The sequence below is a fragment of the Mobula hypostoma genome, chromosome 26 (assembly GCF_963921235.1).
Source record: "Mobula hypostoma chromosome 26, sMobHyp1.1, whole genome shotgun sequence".
Classification (NCBI taxonomy): domain Eukaryota; kingdom Metazoa; phylum Chordata; class Chondrichthyes; order Myliobatiformes; family Myliobatidae; genus Mobula; species Mobula hypostoma.
This window is the reverse complement of record NC_086122.1, coordinates 9,772,581-9,797,504: the sequence shown is the minus strand read 5'-3', so window position 1 is coordinate 9,797,504 and position 24,924 is coordinate 9,772,581. Positions and strand designations below refer to the sequence as shown.

At 42.8% G+C, this 24,924-nt stretch overlaps 1 protein-coding gene across 3 annotated transcripts in view; it reads right to left on the bottom strand.

Moving 5' to 3' along the window:
* mtf1 (metal-regulatory transcription factor 1) overlaps positions 1-24,924 on the bottom strand; it is a 100,299-nt gene that overhangs the window by 72,669 nt on the left and 2,706 nt on the right. For all 3 annotated transcript variants that reach the window (XM_063034050.1, XM_063034051.1, XM_063034052.1), the window contains exon 2: positions 21,073-21,561. In XM_063034050.1, the coding sequence (XP_062890120.1) occupies positions 21,073-21,525 (453 nt within the window). In that variant the 5' untranslated portion in view covers positions 21,526-21,561. The remainder of the gene's footprint in view (positions 1-21,072; positions 21,562-24,924) is intronic.

Genomic DNA, 24,924 nt, shown 5'->3' with positions numbered 1-24,924 from the left:
GACCATCCCTACGAACTCCTGCAGGCCCTTGACAGTGCTGGGCTTGGGGAACTGGCGGATGGCCTGGACCTTGTCCGGTAGGGGAACTGCGCCATGTCGGTTGACTCTGTGGCCCAAGAAGTCGATCTCCGTCAGCCCGAACTGGCACTTCGCCATATTGACTGCCAGTCTGTGGTTGCTCAGGCAATGGCAGAGCTGGCGCAAATGTGCCACGTGCTCTTGGTGCGAATTGCTGGCCACTAGGAAATTGTCCAAGTAAATGAAAATGAAATCCAGGCCGCGTCCCACTGAGTCCATGAGCCTTTGGAAAGTTTGGGCATTCTGGAGAACGAAAGGAATTTGAACAAGCCGAACGGGGTGATGAGGGCTGTCTTGGGCACGTCGTCGGGGTGCACTGGAATCTGATGGTATCCCCTGACCAGGTCGATTTTCGAGAAGATGGTCGCTCCATGCAGGTTCGCCGTGAAGTCCTGGATGTGGGGTACCGGGTATCTGTTGGTGGTTGTGGCGTCGTTGAGCCTTCTGTAGTCTCCACAGGGCCTCCATCCTCCTGTGGACTTGGGCACCATGTGCAGCGGGGATGCCCATGGGCTGTCTCAGCGGCGTACAATTCCCATCTCTTCCATCTTACGGAACTCCTCCTTGGCGAGGTGGAGCCTGCGAGCTTGGGCATGCAGCAGCGGTCCTTGCGTGGGTATGTGGTGCTGCATGCCGTGCATGGGGTCGACCGTGGAGAACTGCGGGGTGATTATGGAGGGGAATTCTGCCAACACCCTGGCAAATTCGTTACCCGAGAACATCACAGAATCCAGGTGGAGGGCCGGCAGCTTGGCTTCTCAGAGCTGGAATGTCTGGAATGTCTCGGCGTGGACCAAACGCTGGCCTTTTAGATCGACCAGGAGGCAGCTGGCTCGCAAGAAATCTGCCCTGAGTAGTGGCTGTGACGCAGCTGCCAACGTGAAAGTCCAAGTGAAATGGCTGGACCTGAAATGCAGTGAGATAGTTCGCGGGCCATACGTCCGAACACTGGTGCCACTTGCAGTGGTGAGTTCGGGGCCTCGGACCGCGTTACGAGTGTCCATGTTCCGGGGGGGGGGGGGGGCGTGGAGAGTGTTCGCTGACTTCGGCCCCGGTGTCTACCAGGAAGTGGCGCCCGGAGTGTCAGTCCCAGAGGTACAGGAGGCTGTCTCTGTGGCCAGCCGTCGTAGCCATTAGCGACAGCTGGCCCCGGCGTTTCCCAGAAAAGCACATGGTGGACGGCAGTGGCACGCGCCTGAGCCCCATCTTTGGTGATAGAAACACCATTGTTCCGAACTTTCATCTTTTTCCCCTGTGGGTCTCGACGGCTTCGGTTGTGGGGCCTGGGCTTTGGGGCGCGCGATCGTGGCTAGGCCAGTGGAGGCTGTTCCACGTTGCTTGCTCTGCCAAAGGACGTCTGCTTTAGCCGCGACCCTGCGTGGGTCGCTGAAATCCTCACTCACGAGGAAGAGGCGAGTGGCCTCTGGCATTTGCTCAAGCAACAACTGTTCAAGTAAAAGGCACAGCTCATGGCCATCCATGAGCACCAGCATATCATTCATGAGCTCGGATGACGTGTGTAGGAGGGCCGTCCATGTGTAGGAGCCGCGCAGCCCGTTCGCGGCGGGAGAGTCCGAAGGTACGGATCAGGAGCGCCTTAAGCTTAGTACACCTGTCCTCCGTTGGTGGCCGGCATAGGAAGTCGATGATCCGGCCTGCCGTCTCCTGGTCGAACGTGCTGACCATGCAGTACCGCGTGACGTCGGCTGTAATGTCTCTGATATTGAACTGGGCCTCAGCCTGCTCGAGCCAAACATGGGGTTGAGTGGCCCAGAAAGTCGGGAGCTTCAGAGAGACCGCGCTGTGCAAGTTGCTCGAACTCATGGCTGGTCGCTGAGACGCCGGCTCCAGATGCCGTCTGGAACGTCAGGGTCACCAATGTAGTCGCGCACAAACGCGCTACTAAAGAAACACACGGAGGCAGGGAGAGCTAAACTCAGAATGCCTTTACTGATTCAAAATCGCACGCTTAAATCTCCCCTCCCATGGGCCCCTGGGACCCGTGGGGCGGACGTGACGTCAGACTGTCCCCAGAAGGTCCGCCCCGAGTGGGTAGTTCCAAACGCTCTAACGCGTGTCTGCCCACGGTTCCCGATGGCGGTTCGAGACCTGTGTGTGCGGGCCGCCACACCATGAAGATTCTGAAGATATCGACAATCATCTTGAATACTGCCATGAAAATGAAGATTTGGACTATGCAACCATCAATAGCATTTTATGAAGGCAGTCCATTATCTGCACTAAGTGTCTGCGCTGATTTTGTTCATCTACAGTCAATCAAAGGAACAATGGATGAACTCCTCCGTCAATAACTATTAGGAACTAATCCACAGTTTTATAGTACTGTAGTAGTATTTGTAGTGTCCTAGTTTGTTCTGTATTTTATTTACATACATAATTAGTTACTCATTTAAATGGTAGTTTGTCTTTTTATACCTTTTTAATTATTTTCATGAAACTTTGGCTAATTGGGACAGCTGCTTAATTGGGCCAAAATGTGCTGGTCCTGATGTGTCCCAATTAAATGAAATCCACTGTATTTACTTCGTAAGTTAGAATAAATTTTATGTATTTGCACTGTACTGCTGCCACAAAACAACAAATTTCATGTCATTAGACAGTAATAATAAATGTGACTTTGATTAAAACCAAATATCACCTACATTCCAATCGTGATTAACACCCCCCAGCCCCGCACCACTGGTCGGCTGGTCTGCAAGAATATTGTCAATACTAAACTGGTCCACGGTGCAAAGAAGGTTGGGGACCCCTGGCTTAATCAACCAGTCAAGCTAGTTCTACCATACAATGCTCACCTGTGACCAAGCTCCACCCTTATTCCTTTACAAATTTTAGTCTATTTATTTATTTTTACACTTGATCTTAGCCAAAAGGCTGAGAAACAATTTTAATTGATCAGCATTTTACAAATTTTAGTTGACGAACATTTGTCACTTAGCTTTAAATGTAATTGTACTGGAATCAATAGCTAATGATGAGTCCTCCAAATTTTTAGTGCAAATGTTATCTAATTTCACTTCTAAAACGTTTAAATTGACATTACATACTTTGTCCCCTAATCTCAGACTCCCCAACTAGTAGAAATATCTTGAACCTACTAAATCAGCTTCCTTCAATGTGTTCAAGTCAAGTCATTTTTTATTATCCTTTCGACCATAACTGCTGGTACAGTACACAGTAAAAACAAGACAACATTTTTCAGGACCATGGTACTACATGAAACAATATACTGAACTACGTAAAACAACACAAAAACGACACTAGACTACAGACCTACCCAGGACTGCATAAAGTGTACAAAACAGTGCAGGCATTACAATAAATAATAAACAAGACAATAGGCACAGTAGAGGGCAGTAAGCTGGTGTCAGTCCAGGCTCTGGGTATTGAGGAGTCTGATGGCTTGGGGGAAGAAACTGTTACATAGTCTGGTCGTGACAGCCCGAATGCTTCGGTGCCTTTTGCCAGATGGCAGGAGGGAGAAGAGTTTGTAGGAGGGGAGCGTAGGGTCCTTCATAATGCTGTTTGCTTTACGGATGCAGCGTGTGGTGTAAATGTCTATAATGACGGGAAGAGAGACCCTGACAATCTTCTCAGCTGACCTCACTATCCGCTGCAGGGTCTTGCAATCCGAGACGGTGCAATTTCCGAACCAGGCAGTGATGCAGCTGTTCAGGATGCTCTCAGTACAACCTCTGTAGAATGTGGTGAGGATGGGGGTTGGGAGATGGACTTTTCTCAGACTTCGCAGAAAGTAGAGACGCTGCTGGGCTTTCTTTGCCATGGAGCTGGTGTTGAGGGACCAGGTGAGATTCTCCACCAGGTGAGCACCAAGAAATTTGGTGATTTGGTGCCCTTAACGATCTCTACAGAGGAGTCGTCGATGTTCAGCGGAGAGTGGTCGCTCCGTGTCCTCCTGAAGTCAACAACCATCTCTTTTGTTTTGTTCACATTCAGAGACAGGTTGTTGGCTCTGCACCAGTCTGTTAGCCGCTGCACCTCCTCTCTGTAAGCTGACTCCTCGTTCTTGCTGATGAGACCCACCACGGTCATGTCATCGGCGAACTTGATGAGGTGCTTCGAGCTGTGTGTTGCAACACAGTCGTGAGTCAGCAGAGTGAACAGCAGTGGGGGGGGGGGGAGCCATGCTCAGTGTGATGGTGTTGGAGATGCTGCTTCCAATCCGGACTGACTAAGGTCTCCCAGTCAGGAAGTCTAGGATCCAGCAGCAGAAGGAGGTGTTCAGGCCCAGTAGTCACAGCTTTCCAATCAGTTTCTGAAAAATGATTGTGTTGAATGCTGAACTGAAGTCTTTGAACAGCATTTGAACATTCTTGTCTTTTTTATCCAGGTGGGTTAGGGCCAGGTGGAGGGTGATGGCAATGGCATTGTCTGTTGAATGGTTGGGATGGTACGCGAACTGCAGGGAGTCCAGTGAGGGGGGCAGCAGGGTCTTGATGTGCCTCATGACGAGCCTCTCGAAACACTTCATGATGATGGATGTGAGTGCAACGGGACGGTAGTCGTTGAGGCAGGACACTGACGACTTCTTCAGCACGGGGACAATGGTGGCGGCCTTTAAGCATGAAGGAACAATAGCGCTGCTCAGGGAGATGTTGAAGATGTCAGTGAGAATCTCTGCTAGCTGGTCTGCACATCCTATTCCAAATAATATAATCCTACCTTATGCAAATGATCCCCAATTTCATTCGTCAAATCTAGGTAATACTGTGCTAATAACTAAGCTATACTCCATTCAAGTATAACATAGCTATCCCAAAATGCTTTTAGAATTCCCGTGTTCTTGGTTTGGTCATGTCAGATTAATACTGCTGTAAGTTAACTTCTGCATTCTAGTGCAGTTTTCTAATTTAGCCCTCCAGGTATCAGAGCCAGTATGTTATTATCACTTTCCTTAATCTTCTATATCTGTCCATGTACTCGAGGATTTATGAACTTCCAGTCATTTTGGACTACTGCTGCTTCTATCCTTAAGAAAGTACTCTGTTTAATCTCTTATATGTAAAATGGAAGACCTTTAATCTGCAAAAGAAATCTACTTTTGAAAGTTTAGACTAACCAGGATATAGTTAATCTTGTCCTCACCCATCATCCCATGAGCCTCCAGATCCAACACATTATTCTCCACAACTTCCAACATCTTTAATTGGATCCTACCACCAAACACATCTCTACCTTCTCCCCCCCCTCCACTTTCCACAGGAATCATTCCCTCCATGATCTCCTTGTCCAGTCATCCCTCTTGGTCCTGGCACACATCCCTGTAGTGACAGAAATACTACACCTGCTCATACATCTCCTCCCTTACCTTCTTTAAGAGCCCCAAAGTCCTTCCAGATGAGGCAACACTTCACCTGTGAATCTGTTGGGTTCACCTATGGTATCAGGTGTTCCCAATGTGGCCTCTTCTACATTGGTGAAACTCAATGACTTTCCGGTAAATTTATATTACCCCTCCCACTTCTTTCTTCTATGCTACACTCTGGCCTCTTACCTCTTCTCCTCACCTGCCTACCACTTCCCATTGGTGGCCCTCCTTCCCTTTCTCCCATGGTCCACTCACCTCCCCTATCAGATTCCTTCTTCTCTAGTCCACATGGCTTCACCTATCGCCTTCCAGCTAGTCCTCTGTCCCTTCTTCCCCCCTTCCCCCCCCCTTGTATTTTGGTGCCTTCCTCCTTGCTTTCCAGTCCGGAAGAAGGGTCTTGGTCTGAAACGAGATGCTTGACCTGCTGTGTTCCTCCAGTACTTTATCTGTGTTGCTCTGATTTCCAGCATTTGCAGAATCTCATGTGTTTGCATTTACATGGCTCAAAAGTACATAAATAGCATCTGATAGCCTTTCAAAAAGACAAGGGAATTAAAACAAATGATTAAAAATAGGTTAAAATAATGAGGTCGAGGATCAAGAGGTTAAGAGGGAAATAACAGAGGAGCTAGGCAAAAGTTCACAACAGACCACAAGACATAGGAGTAGAATTCAGCTCTGCCATTCTATCCCTCGCTGATTTACTATCCTTCTCAACCACATTCTCCTGCCTTTCCCTATAATCTTTGACGTTTACTAATCAGGAACCTATCAACCTCTGCTTCAAATATACGCAATGACAGCCTCCACAGCCTTCTGTAGCACTGAATTCCACAGATTCACCGACTGTGGCTAAAGAAATTCCTCATCTCTGTTCTAAATGGACATCCCTCTGTTCTGAGGCTGTGCCCTCTGGACCTAGACTCCCCCACTACAGGAGGCATCCTCTCCAGACCCACTCTATCTACATCTTTCCATGTTCAATAGGTTTCAATGAGATACCAAGCCCTCCACCCACTCTTCTGAACACCAGTGAATACAGGCTCAGAGCCATCAAATACTCCTCATACGTTAACCCTTTCATTCCAGAATCATTCACATGATCACTAGACGAACGCCTTAACCACTTGGCCACATGTTAAAGCTTTAACCATCAGTATGCAGGTAGATGGGATCTAGCACGAACATGACTTTCCCAAAGAGAGTGAATTTGTAGAATGCCTACAAGATGGCTTTTTAGAGCAGTTTATAGTTGAGCCTACTAGGGCTACAGCAATTCTAGATTGGGTATTATGTATTGATCCAGATTAGTTTAGGGAGCTTAAAGTAAAGGAACCCTTGGGAGACAGTGAATTCACGCTGCAATTTGAGAAGCTAAAATCGCAGACATCAGTGTTACAGTGGGGTAAAGAGAATTATAGAGGCATGAGAGAGGAGCTGGCTAAAGTTGACTGAAAGGGGACAAAAGCAGGGATGTGGCAGAACTGCAATGGCTGGAGTTTCTGGGTGAATTTCGAAAGGCACAGGATAGATCTATCCCAAAGATGAAAAAGTATTCTAAAACAACAGGAATTCTGCAGATGCTGGAAATTCAAGCAACACACATCAAAGTTGCTGGTAAACGCAGCAGGCCAGGCAGCATCTCTAGGAAGAGGTGCAGTCGACGTTTCAGGGTCTCGGCCTGAAACATCGACTGCACCTCTTCCTAGAGCTGCTGCCTGGCCTGCAAAGTATTCTAAAAGTGAGGATAAGGCAACTGTAGCTAACAAGGGAGCCAAAGACAGCACAAAAGCAAATGAGAGGACATACAGCAATTATTAGAGGAAAATTAGAGGATTGGGAAGTTTTCAAAAAGGGAAGACAACTAAAAAGCCACAAAGAAAGAAATATGAAGGTAAACTAGCCAATAATATAAAAAAGGATTCTCTAAGTTTTTTTTCCAGATATATAAAGAATAAAAGAGACAAAAGTGGTTATTGGACTGCTGGAGAGGGGGACAAAGAAATGGCAGACAAACTTAGTAAGTATTTTGCATCAGTTTTCACTGTGGAAGGAACTAGAAGAGTGCCAGAAATGCGAGATTGTCAGGGGTCAGAAGTGAATGCCAATGCTACTACTGAGGAGAAGGTGCTTGGGAAGCTGAAACATCTGAAGGTAGATAAGTCACTGGATGATATGGAATACACCCCAGGATTCTGAAAGAGGTAGCTAAAGAGATTGTGCAAGCATTAGTAATGATCTTCCAAGAATCACTAGATTCTGGAATGGTTCCAGAGAACTGGAAAATTGCAAATGTCACTCCAATCTTTAAGAAAGGAGGGAGGCAGAAGAAAGGGAATTACAGGCCAGTTACCCTGACTTCAGTGGATGTTGGAGTCTATTATTAAGGATGAGGTTTCAAGGTACTTGAAGGGACATAACAAAATAGGCCAAAGTCAGCATGATTTGCTTGTGGGGAAATTTTGCCTGACAAATCTGTTGGAATTCTCTGAGGAAATAACAGGCAGGACGGACAAAGGAGTGTTAGTGGGATATTGCTTATTAGGATTTCAAGAAAGCCTCTGTCAACATACTGCACACGAGGCTGCTTAACATAAAAGCCCATGGTATTACGTGAAAGATATGGTCATGGACAAAAGACAGGCTGACTGGCAAGAGGCAAAGAGTGGGATTGAAGGATTTCTGGTGGCTGCTGGTGACTAGTTCTGCTCCACAGGGGTTGGTGCTTGAAATTCTTTTTTTCCCTCACGTTATATGTCAATGGAATGGATGAAGAAACTGATGGCTTTGTGGACAGCTTTGCAGACAATAGGTGGAGAGGCAGGTAGTGTTGAGGAAAAAGGGTATCTGCAGAAGGACAAATAAATTAGGAGAATGGGCAAAGAAGTGGCAGATGGAATATAGTGTAGGGAACTGCACAGTCATGAATTTGCATAAAGGCATGGATTATTTTCTAAATGGGGAGAAAATTCAAAAATTAAAAGTGCAAAAGGCTTGGGTGTCCTTGTGCAGGATTCCGTATAGGTTAACTTGCAGGTTGAGTGGGTGGTAAGGATGGCAAATGCAATGTTGGCATTCATTTCAAGACAATTAGAATACAAAACCAAGGATGTAATGCCGAGGCTTTATAAAGCATTGGTCAGACATCACTTAAGAGTATTGCGAAGAGTTTTGGGCCCCTTATCCAAGAAAAGATGTGCTGGCATTGAAGAAGGTCTAGAGGAGGTACACGAGAATGATCCAAGGAGTGGAAGGTTTAACATATGAGGAGCCTTTGATGGCTCTGGGCCTGTACTCATTAGAGTTGAGAAGAATGAGAGTGCATCTCATTGAAACCTATCGAATATTGAAAGGCCTAGATAAAGTGGATGTGCAGTAGATGTTTCCTATAGTGGGGGAGTCTAGGACCAGAGGGCAGAACTTCAGAATAGAGGGATATCCATTTAGAACAGAGATAATGAATGACTTCTTTAGGCAGAGAGTGGTGAATCTGTGCAATTTATTGCCAGACAGCTGTGTAGGCCACAGTCTGTTTAAACCAAGGCTGACAACTGAGAAAAAAACCCAGCAAAATCAATGACCATGACAAAATATTTTAGTGGAAAATATTGACAAAAACTGGTCATTCAATAGTGCACAATATACAAATTGTTTGACAGCACAGAATAGTGCAGGGTAATGATGTTGGAAAGACAACTTGACACAATCAGTGGGTACTTGGAAGATTGCTGGGTATTTCACTAAATAAATGTCCTGAAATAAGCCCTCAATTAAGTTTAACACAACCACAAGACTCATATAGCATGGAAGAGGCCTATCCGCCCAACTTGTCCATTCCAACTGTGTTGCTCAGCAAGTCAATCCTATCTGCACATGTTTGGCCCATGGCCCTCTAAACCTCTCATCTATGTGGTTACCTACATGACTTTTACCTATTGCTAATGTGCTCACCTCAGGCATAGGTCTGAAGTCATTTTGTGAGTTACTTCAACATGATCAAGAAGCAGGCAGCTCCTCATCTAAGTTTTACCAAGCTAGAAGTTATTACAAAAGCCATTACTAGCTATTTAAATAGAACTGACAATTAATCAAAATAGTATCTGATGAGATTCTTGATCTGTGCTAAGTTACCTATTCTCAGAGCTGTAGTATGAAAGACTAGAATGAGCCTGTAGGCTCCTGATCAAAACAAACATCAATTAAACATGTAAAAATGAGTGAAACAAAAAAAGTTTCTTTAACAGTAAACCCACAAGGACTTTGCTGCTCCAAGGCACTAAAAGCCCCACTAAGCTACCACATAAATAAACAGCCTTTTATTTTTTTTAATGTATAAATGATGTGAAAAACAGCTACTAGCAGAATGTTTCTATCGTGACCGGCAGCCCTGTATCTCTCAACAACTGGTGACCTCAACAGAGATAAACGTCAATGGGGGAAAAATTACTATGGTTGAAGACAAATTGAGGTTGGATCTTTTATTTCATTCAAGAAAACTATCTACTTAATTACATTACATTTCAGAAGGGGGCCATTTGGCCCATTTTCTATGCTAACTCCCAGCACAGCAATCCCATCAGTCCTATGCCATTGCTCTTTAGCTTCCTGTCACCCTGCAACATATGTCGTATCAGTTTAAACGTACAGCCTTGCATGCTGACACATAAGTGCAGGAAGGGTGCTACCACTTATGGGACTATCCAAAAGCAAAGTTTATAAATACACATGCTACTAATAGACAGTAATTTGGCACAAAAAGGATTCGTGAAATATGGTTTAAATTTGCATACTGATACATCATGTAGTATATTGAGAAATGAAATGGATATACTCTCATTTCCACTTATTCATTCACATGATTATGTATCATCTCTCCTCATACCTCAGCTCACCACATTGCCAATATATTCCTGGTGCTGGCCTCGATAGAATGGATGTGGAGAGGATGTTTCCTATGATGGGTGAGCCCAAGACCAGAAGATACAGCCTCAGAATAGATGGGCGACTTTTTAGAACAGAGATACTGTGGTCAGAAAGTGGTGAATCTGTGGAATTCATTGCCACAAGTGGCTGTGGGGGCCAAGTCATTGGATGTATTTAAGACAGAGGTTGATAGGTTCTTGATTAGTCAGGACATGAAGGGATACAGGAAGAAAGCAGGAGATTGGAGCTGAGGGGCAAAACTTGGATCAGCCATGGTGAAATGTGCCGGCTGGTGGCGCAGTGACATCAGCACTGAACTCTGGAGCGAAGGTTCCTGCGTTCGAACCCAGTCGGGCTGCTCCCGGGTGCGCTTTCCATTGTGCCGGGTTAAGTATCGAGCTTGCAACTCGGCCTCGTAAAAAAAAAAAGACCGCTGTGAGAAGGACGTGGGGGACCACTCATAGAATCTTTCTTCCAAGACAACCACTTGAAAAGTGGTCACCGAGGCTCTGGCAGAGTATGGCACACACAAAAAAATGGTGAAATGGAGGAGCAGGCTTGATGGACCAAATGACCTAATTCTGGGCCTATATCTTATGGTCTTGTAAAGGACCTTAAAAATTTTTATAGCAAATTTCACAACATTTACCAATGATATTAAATCCAGTTCTGATTCTGATACAACAAAGAAGAAATGAGGTTTGTAGTTCCAAGGCAGGATGGTGTGTATTATGAAGGGATCTCCCGAGGTCAAAGACCTACATGTGGTGTCCTTATTCTTTAGAGGTCAGAAGTATTTAGGAAGTGAAATTAGTGCAGAAGGAGATGAGGTGAGGTTTTAAAAAAAAAGCAGTAGGATCACTCTTGTAGCAAAAAAATAACAGCATGGGCAAACAGTGAATTCTACATATGGAATGAACATCTTTCCAAACAAGACCACCAGACCAAACACTGCAGATTTCTTTACTTTGTGATGTACTTTAACAATAACTTAATGGCGTGTGCATTTGATGTGTAAAACTACAACCAAAACATACATCCAATGACTCACTGATTAGCTAGCTGTTCTAACTTCTGGAAACCAATCTCTGGTATCATTTCCAGGAAACCACTTGACTGCAATCAGCAGCGCAAAAGACTCTGCATACTGACAACAACCAAATGATTGTCAGTCACCATTCATCACACAGCTCTGATCCACCACAAACGATGCATACTTTTGCACCAAACGATACAGAGAATCTCTAAGCACCTTAAGGACTTGTGAAATCAGAGGAGGCCACTCAACTTTGAGTTGATCTTCTGATCTTCTACCTCAAGGACATTTTGCCACACAATACCCAAATACTTGAATTTCTGCAATAACTAAAAATCTATCAAACTCAGTGACTGAGCTACTGTGGATAAAAAAAATAATCAGAAGATTCATCATCCTTCAAACCAAGGACTTTCCCATTTTGTCCAAAATGACCATTCCTCAGTGTGAGGCTGTGACCCCTAGTTTTTAGATTTCATTACCAAGAGAAGATTCCATCCTGTAATACATCCTGTAATACACAAGTATAAATGCTCACAACACGCGTAGGCCACTTGCGTAGGTTACAGCATCCAGTTAACGCAGAAGTATAAACCAGGCTTCTGGTTCTTTCAACATTAACACTACCCAATCTTTTCACTATTTAAAAAAGATCTCCTTCTCTGTTGTCTTGTCCACTCCTTTGACCTCCCTCATTAACAAGGTGTCCACAGAACTGCCGCTCACCGGATTTTTAATTTTGTCTTTCACACCGTTCTCTGTAAACTCCAGTGACTTTTGCCAGTAAGAATCCCAGATTAGCAGTTTCTGAGATACCCAAACCACCTCATCTGGCACCAACAATCACTCCAAGGTCAAAGTTACTTTGATCACATTTCTTGCCCAATTTAGGTGATATCCAACTTAGTAACAACAGAGAGGCACAGCAACCCACAAACTTAACCCTAGCCCAGCCACAGGACAATTTACAATAACCGATTGACCGATTAACCTATTAACCAGTACGTCTTTGTGGGAGGAAACCGAAGCACCTGGAGCATATTTCCACATCTTTACAATATCTTCCAAGTGATGCTTTGCAGAGTCTTCACAGGGAACAATATGCTTTTTTAAAAACTCAGCAGGTCGGGCAGCATCATGGAAATGTTGACTGTTTGTTTCCACGGATGCTGCCCGATCTGCTGAGTTCATCCAGCATGTTGTGTGTGTTGCATCTGCAGAGTATTTTGTGCTTTTTTAAAAAACCAGGGCCTCTTCCACAAATACCCTTTTTGTGCAAGGTCTTAGAGATTGTAGAGCCATGAACTGTATCTGCAGTTGCAGCCTCTGACTTCTGCGTTGGCGTCTGTCAGAGTAGTGTCTCTTACAACTGCTACTCTTCTCCTGCAACTAAGTTTATAGGGGCGGCCTGACATAGGCTACGTGGCTGCAGTTTATTTTTTCCACGATGGACTAGACTGAGCTGCAAGGTATGTTCAGTGCCTTTGAGATGGTCTTGTGCCCTTTCCCAGATTTGTGCTTCTCTATTATCATTGCCCTGACTTGCTTTGAATGCTCTTTTGTCTTCATTTTGGTCCGTTGAAAATCTACCATGCTGTTAGACCATACAGAGTGAGGGGTTATTTATTCAGGTGATCTTCCAATTTTCTACATCAACAAATTGGGTGAGTTGGTAAGATAATGTACAGGATTGCACCTGAGGAAAGTTAACATAGTAATTACAAAGAGCATGAATACTCTCCAGCCTCACAATTTTGTTCTTTTAAAATTTTTTGTAAATTCTTAAGAGGTTTTGGAATTTTTCTTTTAATTTGACATGTTTTGCAGATTAGCTCAATAAAATTCTACTTCAATATATTTTAAGTTTAGAAAATGAGTCTATAAAATGAAAATAGTTGTGGTGGCTGAATACTTTTTCAAGACACTATAGTTAATGACTTTCTGTCACTGCTTCAAGCTTCCTTGGAATGACAACAGAATAGCAGTGGATCTACACTGTTTATTCTTTCAACTGAAGTCTTCTGTTCCTTTATCATACAGTATTCTACTAAGCCCAGACATTTATTTTAAATAATAAAAATACAGCATAATAGCGAACTACCATTCCATTCAAATAAAAAGAGACCTCCAGGGAATCACTAATAATATATTATCACATTATACGCAGTTAGCGCGATGCTATTCCAGCTCGGGCATCCCAGAGTTTGGAGTTCATGTCTGGCCCATTGTGTAAGGAGCCTCTGTACGTTCTCCCCATGGAACGTGTGGGTATTCCCCAGATTTCCTTCAGAATCAGAATCAGGTTTATTATCACCAGCATGTGACATGAAATTTGTTAAGTTAGCAGCAGCAGTTCAATGCAATACATAATATAGAAGAGAATAAATATTATTCAGTACACTTTATACAGTATACGTATATTGAATAATTAAAATTTGTACAAAAAACAGAAATACAATATAAAATGAGGTAGTGTCCATTTAGGAATCGGATGGCAGAGGGGGGGGAAGCTATTCTTGAATCGCTGAGTGTGTGCCTTCACGCTTCTGTACTTCCCACCTGATGGTAACAGTGAGAAAAGGGCATGTCCTGGGTGCTGGAGGTCCTTAATCATGGATGCTGTCTTTCTGAGTCACTGCTCCTTGAAGATGTCCTGGGTACTTGGTAGGCTAGTATCCAAGGTGGAGCTGACTAAATGTACAACCCTCTTCAGCTTCTTCTGGTCCTGTGCAGTAGTCCCACCCATACCAGACAGTGATGCAGCCTGTCAGAATGCTCTCCATGGTACACCTATAGAAGTTTTTGAGTGTATTTGTTGACATACCAAATCTCTTCGAACTCCTAATAAAGTGTAGCCACTGTCTTGCCTTCTTTACGACTACATTGATATGTTGGGACCAGGTTAGATCCTCAGAGATCTTGACACCCAGGAACTTGAAAATGCTCACTCTCTCCACTTCTGATCCCTCTATGAGGATTGGTATGTGCTCCTTCGTCTTACCCTTCCTGAAGTCCACAATCAGCTCTTTCCTCTTACTGATATTGAATGCCAGGTTGTTGCTGTGGCACCACTCTGCTAGTTGGCATATCTCACTCATGTATGCCCTCTCGTCACCACCTGAGATTCTACCAACAATGGTTGTATTGTCAGCAAGTTTATAGATGGTATTTGAGCTATGCCCAGCCACACAGTCATGTATATATAGACAGTAGAACAGTGGACTAAGCACACAGCCCTGAGGTGCACCAGTGCTGATCGTCAGTGAGGAGGAGATGTTATCACCAATTCACACAGATTGTGGTCTTCTGGTTAGGAAGTCAAGGATCCAATTGCAGAGGGAGGTACGGAGGCCCAGGTTCTGCAACTTCTCAATCAGGATTGTGGGAATGATAGTATTAAATGCTGAGCTATGGTCAATGAATAGCATCCTGACTTGGGTGTTTGTGTTGTCCAGGTGGTCTAAAGCAGTGTGGAGAGCCATTGAAATTGCATCTGCCATTGACCTATTGTGGCCATAGGCAAATTGCAATGGGTCCAGGTCCTTCCTGAGGCAGGAGTTCAGTCTCTTCATGACCAACCTCTCAAAGCATTTCATCACTCTAGATGTGAGTGCTACCAGGCGATAGTCACAGTCCAAAAGCGTAGTTTAATTGGTAAACTGTCATGCGATTAGGTTAGGGTCATTGGGGTTGTGGGGTGGTGTGGCCTGAAGGGTTGGATGGGCCTACTCCACACTGTACTGATTAATAAAATAAAATAAATAGCAGTGCTATTACATTTACAGGGTCACTTATAGAGATAGCAATAGCGCCAGGAAAATGAAACGAACTTTAAAAGGTCCTTGGCAATGTCTCAGTTATAAAAGCACATCCTTTCACAGGGTCGAATGCTACTCATGCATATTAATCTCTGGTTAAAGACACCAGACTGAAATAGCTCAAACATAAACAGATGTCACCTCAAGCAGACATCAAAGTATTATTGTTTCACTGATTCCCAGCAAAAACTCATTTCAGGGAGGTAGCACCACCATTTCAGGGAGGGAGCATCCCCCCCCTACCCCCCACCCCGCGTCGACCTCCAAGGGTGTATGTAATACTTTGTTTAGTGATTTTTTTCTAATCTGTAAACCAAGTTGGGTATATGCAGCAAATGTGACATTAAAGTATGTTCTTATATTATATTATCATGTTTATTCTATTACAACTTTAAGCAAGTCTACAGGGAATTTGGACTCATCACATAGGACATCAATAGCGTAGCTCCTTGGCAGCTAGCCAGCTACTTTAAATCAGGGGTCCCCAACCTTTTTTGCACTGCAGACTGGTTTACTATTGACCATTTTTTTTGCACTGCGAACCAGCCGACCCGGGGGGAGGGGGTGTTAAACACAACCAGAATATAGGTGATAAGTCACTTGTAAGTGGCTAATACACTCAATTTCGTTTCTAAAGGGGTTTATCTAACGAATTTAATATTAAACACACAGTGCATATTTTCCTCGCATGAATGTAGTGATAAGTCAATTATAACAGTGGTCCCAAACCTCTGGGCCACGAAGGATGCAGCAGTACAGCGATGGCCAGAATGCACCCAGCACATCTTTAAGAAAAAAGCCGTAATAAACAAGCTAATTGATTAGGTGCCGCCCGGCATGTAAATGTTGGCCCAGATCAGAGACGGCGCAATCGGCAATCGCCTCTGATCTGGGCTGACATGTACGCGCCGGGCGGCACCTAATCAATTAGCTTGCTTATTTCGGCTTTTTTCTTAAAGATGTGCTGGGTGCGTTCCGGCCACCGCTGTATTCTTTGCGGCCCGGAGGCTGGGGACCGCTGAATTAGAAGTCACTTATAAGTCAATAGCATCATAACATTTTAAGTAATGTTTGGATATTAAACACACAGCGCATATTTTCCTCGTATGAACATATAAAATTATTGCAACACAACAATATCGCTGAATCAGTGGGAGCCCTGGGCTTGTTTTCCTGCAACAACACGGTCCCATCGAAAGGTGATGGGAGACAGCGATACTCGGGGGGGGGGGGTTCCTCCAGTCTATTCCGCAATTTAGTTTTTGTTGCATTCATTGCAGAAAGCTCCGCTTCGCAGAGGTATGTTGGAAATGGAAGCAACGTTTTCAGTGCTTTTGTGGCTATCTCAAGATATTCAACCTTGACTTTGATCCAGAATGCTGGCAGAGACGTTACGTCAAACACACTTTTCAGCCCGTCGTCATTGCAAGCTGGAGGAGTTGATCTTTTTCCCACGCTGACATGGACGATTCACTGGGGACATTCACAAATGGGTCACTGATGACCTCGCGTGCGTTAAAATTCAACAGTGCATGACAGAGAATGAGGAAAGGTGCAGCTGACTCATAACATTTCATATTGCCAAACCATAGTTTCCTCGCAGCCGGTGGTTGGGGACCACTCTTAGCACGAAGAGAGACCAATCAGGACGCTCGCTCTCCCTCTCCCGCTCAAAAAAATCTATTTCCAGGATATTGTATATAATTTCCGGGCATCAAGGAGCCACTATTGATATGCGGGAGACTCCTGGAACTCCCAGGAGAGGTGGGATGTCTGGATTCCCAAAGTACTTGTATTTCATAGCTTTGGAGACTTACTTTTCAGTCTGTCAGCCAACTACGCAAATCTGTTCATCCACGTTTAATGGTATTGGTCTATTTATCAAAATTTCATTCATGTCTATCATTTCATTATTGAGAATTTTCAGTTTGTATTACTGTTTTTTTAAAAGTGCCAATTCTCTCCCATTCACAAGACAAACTGGAACCCAACTCAAAGCACCAAGAATGCCAATATTAGACGGTGAGCTCTCTACATTATATAAAGAAGCTTTCTGAATTACACAGCTATCAAAGACGTGCAAGATTAGGCTTCTTTCAAACTGCAGGATACTGAACTAAAAGAACTTTATAAGTCTGGCAAAAAGACTGACAATAATAGCTTATCACAATACAAGTATTTCTGTTGTGTGGTTATAAAAGCAAATCCTACATTTCTACCGATGTGGAAATTAAAGAGATAACCAAGTACAGAATAGAGTCACTGCACAGTTAGCAAGACATGGTTAGTAAATGAAATCAGCCAGAGTAGATTCTAGACATTTCTGTTCAATATTTGCTCTGAATTGTTAATTATAGCTTTAGTACTTATATTTTTAGAGTCATAGAGAAATACAGCACAGAAAAAGGACCTTCGGCCCATCTCATCTGTGCTCAACCATTTAAACTGCCTACTCCCATTGACCTGCATTGGGACCATAGCCCTCCATACCCCTACCATTCATGTACCAATCCAAACTGTTCTTAAATGTTGAGATCGAGCTCGGATGCACCACTTGCGCTGGCAACTCGTTACACACTCTCCACCACCCTCTAAGTGACGTTTCCCCTCATCTTCCCTTTAAACTTCTCACTTTTCAACCTTAACCCATGACCTCTAGCTGTAGTCCCACCCAACCTCAGTGAAAAAAGCCTACTTGCATGTACCCTATCTATACCTCTCTTAATTCTGTATTCCTGTATCAAATCTCCTCTCAATCTTCTACGTTACAAGGAATAAAGTACTAACCTATTCCAGTCATTCCTTGTAGCTCAGGTCTTCCAATCCTGGCAACATCCTTGTAAATTTTCTTTGCACTCTTTCAACCTTATTTACATCTTTCCTATAGATAGGTGACCAAAACTGCACACAATACTCTAAATTAGGCCTCACCAACATCTTATACAACTTCAACATAAGATACCATCTCCTGTACACAATACTTTGATTTATGAAGGTTCAGATCCTGGTGAAAGCTCTGATAGTCTTCCTTGCTGTCCACTACACTCTGAATCTTGGTGTCATCCACAAGTTTGCTGATTCAGTTAACCACATTACCATCCAGCTTATTAATATGGATGATAAACAACAGACCCAGCACCAATCCCTGCAACACTCAACTATAGTCACAGGCCTCCAGTCAGATAGGCAACAATCTACTACCACTCTGTCTACTCTCACAAAACCAATGTCTAATCCAATTCACTACCTCATCTTGAATGACAAGCGACTGAACCTTCTTGACCATCCTCCCATATGGGATCTTTTCAAAGGCCTTGCTGAAATCCATGCAGATGACATCTACTGCCTTGCCCTTGAAAAACTTTATAATAATGGTTCGACATGATCCACATGACATGACACACAAAGCCATGCTGACTATTCCTAATCAGTCCATGTCCAACCAAATATTCATATATCCAGTCACTAAGCACCTTCCAATAACTTTCCCACTACTGATGTCTAGCTCACCAGCCAATAACTTCCTGGTTTATTTTTAGAGCCTTTCTGAAACACCATTAGCTACCCGCCAATCTTTGGGAACCTCAGTTGTTACCGAGGATGATTTACATATCTCTGCTAGGGCCTCTGTAATTTCTGCACTTGCCTCCCGTAGGATCCAAAGGAACACCTTCTCAGGCCCTGGGGATTTATTGACCCTAATCTGCCTCAAGACAGCAAACACCTCTTCCTCTGTAATCTGTATAGGGTCCATGAACTTGCTGCTGCTTTTCCTCACTTCTATAGTCTCTGTGCCTGTCTCCTGGGTAAATACAGATGCAATAAATCCATTTAGGATCTCTCCCACCTCTTTTGGCTGCAAGCATAGATTACCATTCTGATCTTCTCCAGGGCCAATTTTCTCCCTTCCAATACTTTTGCTCTTAAAATATCTGTAAAATCCCTTAAGATTCTCCTTCGCTTTGTCTGCTAAGGCAACCTCAAGCCTTCTTTTAGCCATCCTGAATTCTTTCTTAAGTGTACTTTTGTATTTCTTATACAGTACTCCATAAGCACCCCACTTGTTCCTACCTGCCTGTACCTGCTATTCACCTCCTTTTTTTCTTAATCAGGGCCTCAATATCTCTTGAAAATCAAGGTTCCATTAACCTGTTATCTTTACCTTTTATTCTCACAGGCACATACAAGCGTTTTACTCTCAAAATTTCACTTTTGAAGGCCTCCACCTAGCAAGTATACCTTTGCCAGAAAATAGCCTGTTCAAATCCACACTTCCCAGATCCTTTCTAATACTATCAAAATTGTTCAATATCCATTTTTAGAATCTCAGTCTGTGACCCAGACTTATCTTTTTCCATATTCAATTTGAAATTAATGGCATTATGATCATTGGTTGCAAAGTGTTTCCCTACACAAACTTCTGTCACCTGCCCCATCTCATTCCCTAATAGGAGATCAAGTATCACACACTCTCTCATTGGGACTTTATGTACTGATAAAGGAAACTTTTCTGAACACACTTGATAAACTCAAGGTGTATAAGATGAGGGGCATTGATTGTGAGGATAGCCAGACACTCTTTCCCCAGGGCTGAAGTGACTAACATGAGTGGGCATAATTGTAAGGTGCTTGGAAATAGGTACCAAGGGGATGTCAGGGGTAAGCTTTTCCACACAGAGCTGTGGGTGCATGGAATGCACTGCCGGCAGCAGTGGTGGAAGTGGAAACAATAGGGTCTTTAAAGAACCTCTTAGATAGGTACATGGAGTTTAGAAAAATAGAGGGCTATGCACTACAGAAATTCTGGGCAGTCTCTGGAGTAGGTCACATGGTTGGCACAACATTATGGGCTGAAGGGCCTGTGATGTGCTGTAAATTTCTATGTTCTATCCCATCTCATCCACTTACAGTATGGGAGTCCTAGTCAATATGGAAAGTTTAAATCACCTAGTATAACAACCAAATATTTCTTGCAACAGTCTGCAGTCCCTCTACAAATTTGTTCCTCTAAAATCTCGTGGACTGTTGAGTGGTCTATAATATAACTCATTAATGTGGTCATACCTTTCATATTCCTCTGTTCCACCCACTAAAACCTCACCAAATGAGTTCTCCAGTCAGGACTGACTGAACACTGTTGTGACATTTTCCCTGACTGGTAATTCCATCCTTTCCCCTTTACTCCCTCCCGCTCTGTCACGACTAAAACAATGGAACCCTGGAATATTCAGCTGCCAGTCCTGTCCTTCCTGCAACCAGTTTATATCGCAACTATTCCACTTTATTTTCACATACTGTTTAGGATGTTTTCCACTGTTGCCTGTAAATTTGGTGGGCAATTTAAATGAACAGATTGGCTCAATCCTGACCTTCAAACAATGGAAGATTATCTTTATACTTTATTGTTGCCAAACAACTGATACTAGAACGTACAATCATCACAGCGATATTGGATTCTGCACTTTAAAAGCAGTATTTGAATGAAAGTATTCCCTTTTTGCCCTGCAATATTAAATTCCATTGTGATTCACTATGGCAAACCAATTGTTGAGGGTATTTTTTTTTAATCATAACTGCTTATTACATTTTATCAAAAGCTTTAGTTTAAAACATTTGCAGATTTGTGTGAACCACATGGTAAATCATATGCTCCAGCAGACTTGGAAGTTAGTCCTTACTAAGCATGTCTAAAGGCAATTGCAAAAAAAAACAAATACAAAATTATTTTGAAGCTACCAAATTAATATGTCAGTGACACTCTAAGCTCTAACAGAATGAAAACCCTGAAAAAAAACACTGGCAGGTGAAAATCAATTTACTGAACTTTAAAGCAGAACTGCCTTGTCTATTTTAGTAGAATTACTTACCTCTCTAACCTTGGTCTCAGGACACTCCGATTGCAAAGTGAGTGTTGCTCCCTCAATATTCCTGGGCATTGGGGTAGATCCAGGATTAATAGTAAACTGAATTTGATCAGGTGAAATAGTATGATGCACATAACCCTGTGACATTCCATCGGGATCTGATATCAAATAAAAGTTATCCTCTCCACTCTCTGATAAAAAAGACACCAAGTTGTTATTGTTGCCTCCTACTTCTTCATCTTCTTCCTCATCATCTAAGCCAATAGGGTCTTGTTCTATTAATACAGTTGTCCGATCATAAACTGTACCAGAGGAAGAGGACACAAGCCCATTTTTACCAGAAAATCCCATCTTGTCTTCTCTAGTCATTTCCTCTTCATCGTCTTCTGTTTCATAGTATGCGATATTGTTATTCTCAGACACAAGTTTGCCTTTTCCTGGGTCATTGTCACCCATGTTGTATTCTAGATTATGCCAGGATAATGGAATTTTCTGAATGGTAATGGAACAGATAAAGAGAATTGTTAATGCAGAGAAAAATAACACGATGAACAAAGAAAGTTAAATGCTAAAGAGGTTTACATAACAGATTTCACCAAATAACATTCCATCGTGAATGAAATACATTAGTCACTGCAGTAAGGTAAAAATATGACAATTAATATATCCTGTTCACAGCATGCTCAAATGAAACCATGACATCCCTAAGGAGTTGCAAGAAAAAGTTTGTGAACTCTTTGTATTTACCTGGTTTTCTGCACTAATTCCTCATAAAATGTGGTCTGGTCTTCATCCAAGTCACAGTAATAGAGAAACACAATCTGCCTAAAGTAATAACACATAAACAATTGTACTTTTCATGTCTTTATTGAACACATTGTTTAATCATTCACAGTTCAGGTTGGAAAATGTATGTGAATCCTTGTACTTAATAAATGGTAGAACCTCCTTTCGCAGCAAAACTTCTACCGAATGTTTCCTGGAGCTGCTGATCAGACTCGCACAATGGTAAGGAAGAATTTTAGATTATTCCTCCAGACAAAACTGTTTCAGTTCATCAATATTTCTGGGATACCTTGCATGAACAGCTCTCTTCAGGTCATGCCACAGCATCTAAATTGGGTTAAGGTCTGGACTCTCACTTGACCATTCCAAAACACAACTTTTCTTCTTTTTAAATCATTCTCTTGTTGATTTCCTCTTGCCTTTCAGATCATTGTCTTGATGCAACATCCAAATTCTGTTAAGCTTCAGGTGACAGACTGCTAACCTGACATTCTCCTGTAAAATTTCTTGATACAATTTTGAATTCATTGTTCCTTCAAAAATTGCAAGCTGTCCGGGCTGAGGCAGCAAAGCACCATGTTTCAGAGTTGGGATGAAGTTTTGATGTTGATATGCAGTGCCCTTTTTCCTCCATAGTGGTGTGCATTTCTGCCATAAAGTTCAACTTTCGTCTCATCTGTCTACAGAACATTATCCCAGAAGAAGGTGGGAGGAGAAGATGGCAGCGCGCTGCGTGTGCGCAGCCCTCCGGTGAAAAATGATATCGTATCTGTTAAATAGGGGCTGGGACAATTCTGATTTGATGGAGAATGGATGTGAAAGCACAGAGGAACATCTGGAGAAATTTTTGAAACGCCAGTCTGCTGCTGTCGTTACTGTGTGGTCGGGGATCTTTCGGAGGGTAGGCCTCAAAATCCCCAGCCTTGCCTGCTTTTGGCGACCGAGAAGGAGGTCGAATCGTTCGGACAGAGATGGCGCTCAGTACTCGGTGTCGGAAGCTGATCAGAGCTCGCAGTTTTCGGATGACTCAGAGTCGGATTGTGGTTGGCGTGGCAGGGAGAGTTTTTCTTCCTTCTCGCATCTGCGTGAGATGTGGGACATTTGAGAAACTTTGAACTTTACTGCGCTCGCGGACTTCTTCATCAAGTTATGGTATTGCTACCCTGTTTGTAACTATATGTTATAATTATGTGGTTTTGTCAGTTTTTTCAGTCTTGGTTTGTCCTGTGTTTTGTGATATCACACCGGAGGAAATAATGTATCATTTTTTAATGCATGCATTACTAAATGACAATAAAAGAGGACTACATGTCTTCATAATCATAAATCATAAGTATTGTGGAACATCCAGTTGGTCTTTTGCAAACTTGAGATGTGCTGCAATGTTCTTTTTTGGAGAACGGTGGTTTCCTCCGTGGTGTCCTTCCATGAACACTATTCTTGTTCAGTGTTTTTCTTGTGGCGGACACATGAGCGATGACTTTAAAAAGTTCTAGAGATTGGGTTCCTTCAGTATTGCACATTGTGCTCTTGGTGTGATCTTTGCAGGATGCCCACTCCCAAGGAGTGTAGCAACAGTACTGAATTTCCTCCATTTGCAGACAATTTCTCTTCCTGTGGACTGATGAACACTCAAACCTTCAGAAATGCTTCTGTAACCTTATCCAGCTTCATGCATCTCTACAGTTCTTCTTCTGAGGTCCTCTGAAAGTTGTTTTGATCAGGGCGTGATGCACATATACAGATCTTTCTTAAAAAGAGCAGGTGCTGCCAGTAACGGGACATAGTGTGTCTCTTTTATAGGGCAGGGCACCTCTACAGCCCACCTCTAATCTTATCTTATTTATTGGAATGCCCGACTCCAAATAGCTTTTGTAGAAGGCATTATCTTAGAGGTTCACATACCTTTTTTGAACCTAGGCTGCGATTGTTTAAATGGTGTAATCAGCATTGACAAGAAATAGTACAATTGTTTGTGTGTTGCTGTTTAGGCAGTATGTGTTTGACAGGAATTGTTGTTAACTGATATCCAATCTAAACTGCAACAAACATTACAGTCAGATCACACAGCTACCTACAACACTCCTGAGCTGAAAGGGGGGAAAAAATAGGTCTTTAGTCCCCCACTAGAAATATACTAGTTTGATGTCTCATATTACAGGTTGATTGATGAAGAATGATATCTCGTGTTACACAAGGGAGCAGTGGTATCCAAAAGATTTAGCTATTCTAGTAACAGCACCTTAATGGAAAGGAAGAGGGGAAAAAGGACAGCAAAGCATTGTATAAACTTGAGAAAATCTGCAGATGCTGGAAATCCAAGCAACACACACAAAAAGCTGGAGGAACTCTGCAGGGCAGGCGGCATCAATGGAAAAGAGTAAACAGCCAACATTTTGGGCAAAAACCCTTCATCAGGACAAAGCATTGCATACTTGGATTTTTCGAGCTATTGTAAGCATTGCTATGGATGCTTTCAATCATACAAGAACATTTCATAAAACACGCTCCTGAATAATGTACAATTGTTTAAAATACAATATGATTCAGTAATCCTAACACCTGAGATTTCTGTACCCATATCTAATCCAAAGACAAAATGCTTTACTTCCATTTATTGCTCTGTGCTAAGCTTTTTTGCCAAGAACAATCATGGACATATAAAGACCATGATCACTACGTCACATAACAAACGTATGAACACTAAGAGAATTATTTGATCAATGTCGCTTTATAAAACATACAAATAGGATTTTACACACATTTGATGAGTTAGGTTAGCTGAATTTAAAGAAAACCAAATGCAAAGGTTTGCCACATAACAAGTTTTGAACCAAGATTAATATTTAAAGACGGAATCAGTTGGTACTTAAATACATGGTATAGACCTCATGTGACACAATCTGAGCCAAGAAATTAGCTTCACTTGGCAAGTGGAATTTACAAAATGCCAAAGAAAATACAAACATTTTAAATTTACATTACCAAAGTTTCTGAGTCAAAGTGAATATGGTCTCTAACTTAAAATAGAACCTAATGAAAAGTTTGTTAAACTGCAAATGTTAATGG